The sequence below is a fragment of the Podarcis gaigeae genome (assembly GCF_964106915.1).
Source record: "Podarcis gaigeae genome assembly, chromosome: 13".
Taxonomy (NCBI): Eukaryota; Metazoa; Chordata; class Lepidosauria; order Squamata; family Lacertidae; genus Podarcis; species Podarcis gaigeae.
In genome coordinates this window covers 31,342,756-31,352,291 of record NC_139689.1, presented here as the reverse complement: position 1 = coordinate 31,352,291, position 9,536 = coordinate 31,342,756, and the positions used below count along the sequence as shown (strand labels likewise).

Below are 9,536 nucleotides of genomic sequence, written 5' to 3'. Positions count from 1 at the left end.
GTTTCAAGAAGCAGCAGAAGGCTGAGGCTGTTTTGTCTATGCAAGGACGTTTTCTGTGGGAACTGTTCTTTGGACATGCATAGTGTGACAGGAAGTACTGACAATGGTTCTGTGCAACTTGTTGTGAATCTCTTGCTTGTGCCTTGCGGTGAGAGAAGCAGTGTGCCTTGTATTCTTGTTGGACTCTAAGCATGCCTTGACCATGACCAGTGGTGAATGTCTGTATATATTTGTGACCAATATGCTTTTATGCTTGTCAAGTAAACCTCTACACTTGACTGAAACTTTATGGCATCCATGAGTGTTTATTGCCTACTGTGTGTGACTTCAACCCCTTCCAAGATGCTTCCAAGGAAGGAGCTGTGTTGAGATGTGACTCTGCCAAGTATGGATACTGGCACACATGCACAGCAAAAGTAATGCTTCTCATCCATCAGAGGTTGATGGATTGATCCAACAGCCACAAGTTAGGAAAGTTAGATATAACCTTACTTTCCATTTGACAACCACGGTATGTGAAGCAGAAGCAGAATCGCTCCCCGCAGTGTTTGCATGGTGCCACCTTCATTTGTTGCATTGGTGCCCCTCAATTTCATTCGGCATCAGGAAACGTTGCTGTAGTTTCATTCATTCCCTGCTCCCTTGATGACTACCCTGTTACTCACCCCTATTGCCTGCAGCGGTTTATGTCTTTAAAGAAGCTTTGCCATGCGAGTCAGCTGGTTACGAAAACCAAGCCCAGGCTGTCGTGAAGAGGTGGGCGAGAAGGAAAGAGAGAGGCAACAGCAGAGCTACTGTACAGCGGCCAAACACCACAAGAGACAGAGCTCAGGAGCAACAGCAACACCATGTTTATTTCACCAAAAGGAGACACAGGAACGTAACAGGAATACGCATGTGTCAAAATGAGGGGCTGGCTATGCAAAGTGGTGTGCAGCACACATACAGGAGCGTGCAAGGAATGGGTGTGGGACTTTTAAGTTAACATTTATAAATGGGAAAATACGAACGTCCACTGAAGGGGGGGGGGAGACCCACAACAGAGCAATCTGTGGAAACCAGCCATTCAGCTGCCCAAGTCTGAGAATTACTGTAACTGTTGTTAGAAGACGTTTTGGAGGAAGACAAACAGAGCTGCCCTGCTCCAGCAAGGATGAAACAGACACGAGGCAGATTCTGTGGCCGCAGGGGCAATGCAGTATTAAAAATTTCAGTGGAGAGAGGAGGAGGAGGAGGAGGAGGAGGAAGAGGAGGAGGGGAGGAGGGGGGGGAGTAAAGTGCAGCAGAATTCTCAGCAGCACAAGAAAGAGAGGAGAGCTTTGCCTCCCCAAAAGGGGAGCTCAGGGTGTGGGGCGAACAAAGCCAGCTCTGGGTGGCTAAGTGTTGGCAAAGGAAGGGGCACTAAATGGGTCCCACAGGGGAGTGTCGTGGGGGGGGCACAACAGGATCCCGGTCAGCTTTCTTTGTCCCTTTTCCTCAATGATCTGAGACGGTGTCTTTTAATGGAGAAAACCTCACCGGATCCAGATGAGAAATAGACCCAACTATTGCGTTTGCCCGAGGCTAAGAAAATTGAAGTTGGCAGGAGAGGTAAAGGAAAAAAAGCATCCCCTCTCAAGCCCATCATGCATGCAAAAAGCCCAACCTATTACTCCCACAAGTCCTGCCTATACCACTACTTGCCTTTACATACTACACACAGAGAGAGATAGAGAAGGTGTGCATTTCCTAAGGGAATTAGCAGTGAAGGCAGTGACTATAGTGCAGGAAGCAGGGAGAGTCGTGGTCCGTGAAGATGAGCTTGGAGCTGTGTGCTTTTTAGACTTTGGGTCAGCTCTTTCCACAGGGCTCATTCCTCTTACCCATGCCCTATAGCCTTCATAGCGAAAGTACATTGGGGATTGCAGTTTTGCAAAAGGGTCCCACAGAAAAAAGGGCCCACAGAACCACAACGCCCAGGGTTCCTAGGATGGAGGCAGAAGGAAGCTGTGAAAAGCTTTCTCAGCAAGGGTAGACATCGAAACAATTATTCCCCAACTTTCCTGATCCACAGGAAGCGGAGGACAGAATGGCAACAGGGCACTGTGGTTAGCAGACCCCCTGTTTGCTGCCAAGGGTCCCTCCCCACAACCACACCCCAAACTTCAGGATCACAGTTGGGCTTTGTCCAGGAGGCAGTCCGCATGAAGCCCCCCCTGTCTCACAGACGCCCCACCAGCGGAGGGCAGCACAAAATTGCAGAGTCCTCACGACAGACACCTCTTCCTCCGATGAAGCCCCTGCAGGTGAGAAGCTGCGTACGAGGCCTCCCCTCTTCTCACCACCTTGTCCAGCCCCAACTGCTGCAGCTTCTCCACCAGGTTCAAGCTGAAGATGCTGGGCTTGTCCTCTTCCTCCTCCCTCTGCCGCAGCTGAGATGATCCCAAAGCCCAGTCCCCTAGGCCGCCCAAGCGGCAGCGCCACAGGGAGCCCAAAGGAGGAGACAGCCAATACAGGGTGCCTGAGCCTCTGGGGAAGTGGGCCAAGGCTGAGGCTGCCCCTCTCTGTGCAGAAATGCCTTGCTCCGTCAGCAGAGTCACTAGTCCAAGAGGGGGGTCCTCCTGCTGCTGCTCTTCACAGCTGGGCTCTTCCTGCAGGGGGAGCTGGGGAGGGTGAGTGGGGCTCAGCCCCGTGCCGGACCCACAAGAGGGCACAACTGTATTATAAAGACTGGAGAAGGAAAGGGTGGACACAAAGACACAAAAAAAAGAGGAGAGAAATTCAGTTCCATGGACTGGAGGCAGGAGTAGCTGCAGTCACTAAAGGCACGCACAGGATGCTCAGGAACAAGTTCAGCTTCCTTCTGCAGCGGTAGGTACATTCTTTAATGTGCAGAATCGGTGGCTAAGCAGGTTGGCTCAGGCTGACATTACAGCTCACTAGAAAAGCAGAGCCATGAAAATGCTGAACCTCCTACTATATGTGGGAAGTTGGCAACCCAAGAGACTGAGCTAAGAGAACACGTACAGCTTCCCCCAAGTTTGCTGCCATTCAGAGCACAAGAGATCAGAACTAAATCAAATGAACAGAGGAGCCACTTCCATCTGAATGCAGCATTCTCTGCCTGCCACCCTCTCGCTAAAAAATCACAAGCTGTTTGTGGTGCAAATCCTTTTGAGTTGACTCCTGAATTTATTCCTGTTCCATCCTGCAAGGGGACTGAAGGCACAGAACCCTACTCCATGATGTGACTGCCTTGGGCTGTGGCTTTGGGGTTGCCATTAAGCCTGGGCAGGCTGAGAACCAGAGGGATTTGATCTATTGGGACCCAATCCAGCAGGAAGTAGGGATTTGCACCGATCGTCTTCAGGGCACAAAGAGGGAGATGCAGATGCCACATAGCTTGGAACTGCCAGGGTTAAAATGGAAAGCCACTATGGGCCACGTTTCTCTATTGGGTGCAGAGTGGCATCTCTCCTTGTAATCTCTGTGGGGAAAGCCCCATAGGTCTCATTCTGGTCATCAGCATGACAAAACAACCCAGAAGTGCCAATAAAGGCACGAGTGGGGCTGCACCTTCTTCCTACCCTGATGGACTGTGACCCATTGCTCATTACTGAGACAAAGCGGGGGGCGGGGCGGGCAATGTGCCGGCTGGATTTTCCTCGCCCGGGCACTGCCATCGTCAGCCTTCCCCATCCTGGACCCTTTCGGGCGTTGTTGGACTCCAACTCCCATCAGCACGACCAGAGGCCAGGGATGATGGGAGTTGTAGTCACAATGACATTGGGAGGCACCAGGATGCTGGCAGCTGGCCTTGAGCTGGCCCTGCGGCACATCTACAGATGCTAACAGGCTGGGTGCCACGCCTGAACTAACCCAGAGATTCTGAATGTGTGAATCTGTTTTTAGGGGACTGGAGAAAAGGGCAGGCACAGGTAGCGACACTGCTTCCTGCTGGTTGAAAACGGCACAAGGACAGAGACACACTGAGCCATAACTTCTTTGCTCACAAACGCTGCCATTCATTGCTCTTGCTATCAGAAGTTCATGTTATAAATCAGACACACTAGTTAGTCAGTTGTCTGTTCCTCTTCCTACCCCCTTCTCCCTACTCCTCTGTGCAGTCAAGGAGATGGAGTAAGGAAGGCACCCCTTTCGGTCTGACCCCCGTAATATTAGTGCCCCTTTAACCTGTGCAAAGCAGATGGGTTAGTGCTACGGCTAGAGAGAAAGGTTAGTGGGTTAATAGATGTGGCTGCGCCCAGTGGCTGAATGTAGCTGCCTGTCCCCACCGTCAAATCCTCTTCTTTTCATGTTCTTCAAAGCAAGGCAGTGCGGTGCAGTGGTCGGAGTGATGGGCTGGGAGAACGGGGGTTCTAGACCAAACTTGCTGGGTGGCCTTGGGTCAGTCACTGCCTCTCAGCCTCTCCTACCCTCACGGGGCTGTTGCAAGGATAAAATGGGGAGGAGGAAGAAGCATGGATACTACCCTTGAAAGAAAGGGTAATAAGTCATCAACGGCCTGTAGCATATGGTTTCGGGCTGGGAAGTCAATTCACAAGTCAGTAGGGCTGCCCCGCCCTGTGGACCGCCCCTCCCACCAGATATTGAACAGATACAGAACTATATGACTTTTATAAGTTGTCTGAAGGCAGCCCTGTACAGGGAAGTTTTTAATGGTCAATGTTTTTATCGCGCTCTTAGTATTTTGTTGGGAGCCGCCCAGAGCGGCTGGGGCAACCCAATCAGATGGGTGGCATATAAATAATAAAATTATTATTATTATTATTATTATTATTATTATTATTATTATTATTATGGTTTTTAAAAAGCTGGAGCTTTTCTTAAACAGGTGCTTTAAAAAGGCTTTTAATTTTGGACAGCTTGTTTTTTTAAAAAGGGAACTGTATATTATGATACGTGGGCTTTAATATTATTAAAAAAAAACCTTAAGGCTGTTACTTACAAGGTTCTCCAGTTATACTGGTCAATGTGATTCCTGCATTTCAGGGGGCTGGACTAGATGATCCTTGGGACCCTCTTCCAACTCTCTGATTCTATAACTAGTATATGAATAGAGTGTATTTGAAGGTGGCGTTTATAAGGCTGCCACTTTTCTTTCTTTCTGTTATTCTCGTATTGCTCAAAATTATTGCCGTTAGCCACCCTGAATTCTCGGGACAGGGAATGAATCCTGCTGCAAGTGTTATCTTATCATTAAAAGAGCACATAAGAAGGCTTGGATTCCCTTTGGGTGGGGAGGGCCAGCTCATTCAACCTCTGATTCCTCAGAACCCTGGGCAGGAAACTTCCCATTCTCCTTCATAAACAAGACCGCTGGCTGAGAGACAAGCAGAGGAGGATGGCTGCTGCAGCAGCTGCCAATTGACCTAAGGGTCCCGTGGAAATATTTTTATCAGACACATCAAGACTTGACATTGGTTCAAGGCAAGGCTCCACATCACCTGGGAGGATCCCACTCTGGCTTCTTAAGCCATCGTGATGTTCAAGGACTCCTCTGGGTTATGGCTTAACATGGATCAGAAACACAACAACGAAAAGGTTTCAAACCCCAGCTGCTCTTAAGATGCCACAGCTTGGGCTCCAGGAAATGTGGAGCAAGTGTGCCTCTGACCATGTGCAGAATGCCTTTCCTTCTGAACATGAACGCCCCAGTGCCTTATATTAAAGGGCAGGACCCTCAAGGTCTCGCACGTGAACTTGTTTGAGCTGCAGCACCTCTATTTCCTGAAACTGAGCCACATGACCACTTTTGGGTGCCTGTATTTTCCTAGATAAAGGCCTTGGTGCTCCTCTGCAGGCATCAGCAGATGGGCCTTGAGATCCCTTGTCCTCAAGCCAGTATTGCTCAAAAAGGAGAGTGAATGGGTGAGGGAGGTTTCCTTGCCCAGCTCTCCCCAGGAAGGATAGAGAGAAAAGAGGCAGGGAAGATATTTCTTACTTCGGAGCCCACCCCATCAATACGCCAAGGGTTGCAGGAGATGCCCATACCGGGGTCAGCAGTGCCTAGGATCCAAAATGGTGGGGAGGGAGATTGCAGGTTAAAAATGGCAGACAAGACACACACACACAGGGAAATCCTCCTTACGGCGATGATGGAAGAGCAGAAGCAAAAGGATGATGGAAAGCTGGCAGTAGGGAGGACCACAGAGGATGCTTACCTGGGTGTCACCATGGTAACCTCGTTGCTAGGGTGCGAGAAGCAACAGGTGGTGATGGTGAAAGTAGGCGGGGTCTGGGGCAGATTGTTAACGGAGTGAAATACTGAAACGGACAGGAAAACGGAGGGTTAATGAGTGGGGCAGGGTGGTTTTGGTGGGGCGTGGAGACAGACAGAGACAAATGCCAGGTTATCTAAGGGGGAGGTATGGAGGAAGATGTTTTTCGTAAATGCCGACAGGAATGAAGCCATCTCCCTCTGCCCCCACCCCCAACCCCTTCATGTTGTTCGAGGTGATTTTCAGGAAATGCTTTTCCTGTGGGAAAGGACATCCCTCACCATCAATTTGTGGACTGTGTGGGCTGTATTCAACTTAAGTTTTACTCAGGACAGATCCCCCTCAAATAAATGGTCCTCATATCTCCATTTTAATGGAGTGGGACGTAAGCTGAATACAAACCCAAAGGTCTAGGTGCACCTCTATTTCCAGAGGTCAGGTCTTAGCAATGGCTGTTTGCCCCATGTTTATGCTAGTTATTGTGAAGTATTAAAAAAAATGAAAGGAAATTGCAAGTACACTGGGTTTTTTGACAACATAAGCAGGGTATTTTCCCCAACCTTCCTGAATTTTCCTCTTCCCTCCCCCCATCATCTGTGCCCCTAAATACTATTTTGCTCCCATCTTCAAATTAGAAAGGGCAACTGCAGGAGTTATAAATATATGGCTTATGAGTGGTCGGTAGTTAAGGAGATATCAAACCATCAGCTTTGAAGCCTCAGGAATCACGTTAAAACACACAAACCTGAGGTGGTGGAACTTATTCTTCATACGTGTTTTTTTTTAAAACTGAGGGAGTCATGAAGAGTTAAATGAGATTGCCAAACCACCACCTAGGTATACCTCACAGAAAAAATATATATGGGTGTTTTGTTTGTAGTATCCCTGCTCCCAAGTGGACAGGGGAGACGGGACGGACTGGCAGAACTGGGGGTCACTAGAACAGCAGCCCCCCAGCCTGCGAGCCCCTAGCCGTTCAGGGCGAGACACAAACACACACAACAGCTGCCAATTTGCTACAGAGCACCTCAACAGTTGGTTCACAAAATGGCTGCCAGGGGACTTCAAGCAAAAGTAGTGTGACTCGGGGACAGAGGCGCCAACTTTTCAAGATGATTGAGGGGGCCTGATGCAACATTCTGACGTTGCAAGGAGCTGGGAAGTGGAGCCAAAGGCCCTCTGAACAAAAAAAAGGACCTTGCGGGGACCAAAAGTGCCTCAGCCCCTTGGATGTGGCGCATATGCTCAGATTGTGGCTATCACACCACGGGGATGCCATATGACAGAAACTTGTCTGGGACACTCCCCAAGCTTTCCTACTGGCACACAACGTTTAGAAATGAACCAACGGACTCACCACTAGGCCTTTCCTTGGCCTTGGCAGGTGTTGAGGTAGCAAGGGCCGGGAAGGAGCCTGCATCCACATCGTCTTCTTCCAGGTCATTCAGGTTGTAGACCTCCTCCAGGTCTGTGTCAAGCTGCCGGAAATCTTTGGTGAGCACACCTGGCCGAGGGTCCAGGATCCCTGCCAGGTGAGGCCGGGCTAGCTGCTGCCAGTGGTGGAGGGTCATGGAGCCTAAAGAGAGACCGGGAGGGAAAGGGACGTAGGCAGGAATGCAAGCTATGCCAAGTAACTTGCGTTTAAAGTCAGCTGGCCAAGGTTAGCAAAGCTGGACAGAAGCAAGATTATCAAACACCTTGCAACAAGACTGGTCCAGCTCCTTGGAGTTATGCTTTGCACCCCACATCTTTAGAGCCAGAGAATAATAATAATAATAATAATAATAATTTATTATTTATACCCTGCCCATCTGGCTGAGTTTCCCCAGCCACTCTGGGCGGCTCCCAATCAAGTATTAAAAACAATACAGCATTCAATATTAAAAACTTCCCTAAATAGGGCTGCCTTCAGATGTCTTTTAAAGAGAAGATAGCTGCTTATTTCCTTCAAATCTGAAGGGAGGGCATTCCACAGGGCGGGCGCCACTACCGAGAAGGCCCTCTGCCTGGTTCCCTGTAACCTCACTTCTTGCAATGAGGGAACCACCAGAAGGCCCTCGGCGCTGGATCTCAGAAACATAGCCAGAAACATAGGCTTGACTAATTGCCAGTTGTACTTTTGATGCTGAGGGTACAGATCTCCCCCAAGCCCCAACCCATCCCATTAAAACTGGAAATACTCTTGCACTCAGAAGCTACATAAACGGGGATTTTCCTCATGCAGATCCCAGAGCAATGTAGACAGGCACTTCCTCCTTGCAATCCCCATTTTCACTTTCCCCCTTTTCCAGGGCAAGGGATCAAGGGGGTCAGAGGCGCCACCTTCTTAACATGATTGAGGGGGCTCATGTGTGAAACTGTGCAATGCTATGGCATCAAGCACCCAACGTTGCACGATGTCGCGAGGAGCCAGGGGGCCGAGCCAAACACCCCCTGAATATTGAGGGGTTCAGCCCCTTTTAAAAAAATCATGGGGGGGGGGGAACTGCCTCAGCCCCTCAGTGCACCAGATGGGGATTCTTTAACTAGATTTCACTCCCCCACCCCCCGCGTTTCCCATCATCCTTGACCACTGGTCCTGTTAGCTAGGGATGATGGGAGCTGTAGTCCAAAAACAGCTGGAGGGCCAAGTTTGGCCACCCCCCGATTTAAGATGTTTCAGCTTATGTTGAAAACTGCTTAGAGATCTGTTTAAACCCTAAGTGGTATGTAAAGTGCAAAAAATAAATGAATGCTGCCAAATGACTTTTTAAAAACCATCACATGCTTCCAGTCCCTATGCACTTACAAGCTAATTCAACAGACGGACGCATCGGAATAAATTCAGCAAAATATGGCCCAAAGTGTGCCCACGGATCACCCACTCCCTCCAATGGAGCATCCCCCCACCCCAGATCTTGACTGCCGTCTCCCACTGACCTTCCAGAGGCTTGATGATTTGAAGCTTGTCGGGGAAACAAGAGAAGGAGCCCAGAGAGAACCCGGAACCGCCAGAGCTGCCCGAATAGTTGGTGCCGGTGGACGTGATGCTTTCGTTGGGAGTGAGGAACCCGCTGGAGTCCTCGGCGTCCCTCGCCAGCTGCCTCAGCTTGCTTTCCCTCTCCATCTCGAAGAACGAGCGCTCAGTGCTGTGGCTCTCCTGGCGGGCCGACAAACACCGGACGGCAGCTTCCAAGTCGTGCCGGCCGGGCGTGCCCGGTGTGCCAGCCTTGTGCCGGCTAAATGAAACAAAAGAATGGGGTGGAATTAGCCACACTGATCACCGCCACCACCAAGGCCTGTGGCGTTGTACAGGAGACAGGTCTCCGCCCTGAG

General features: G+C 50.0%; 1 protein-coding gene across 8 annotated transcripts in view; it reads right to left on the bottom strand.

The window, feature by feature from the left end:
- Positions 1–828: 828 nt before the first annotated feature.
- Positions 829–9,536, bottom strand: part of LOC310829785 (trafficking kinesin-binding protein 1-like) — a 53,351-nt gene continuing 44,643 nt past the window's right edge. For 5 of the 8 annotated variants that reach the window (XM_083708709.1, XM_083708708.1, XM_083708710.1 and 2 more), the window contains 4 exons: positions 9,141–9,439; positions 7,579–7,797; positions 6,165–6,267; positions 829–2,709 (listed from right to left, as the gene is read on the bottom strand). In XM_083708709.1, coding sequence (XP_083564835.1) covers positions 2,247–2,709; positions 6,165–6,267; positions 7,579–7,797; positions 9,141–9,439 — 1,084 coding nt within the window. In that variant the 3' untranslated portion in view covers positions 829–2,246. Of the gene's footprint in view, positions 2,710–4,274; positions 4,426–5,944; positions 6,268–7,578; positions 7,798–9,140; positions 9,440–9,536 lie in introns of all 8 variants that reach the window. The other 3 variants (XR_014557365.1, XR_014557367.1, XR_014557366.1) reach the window with 3 other exon arrangements.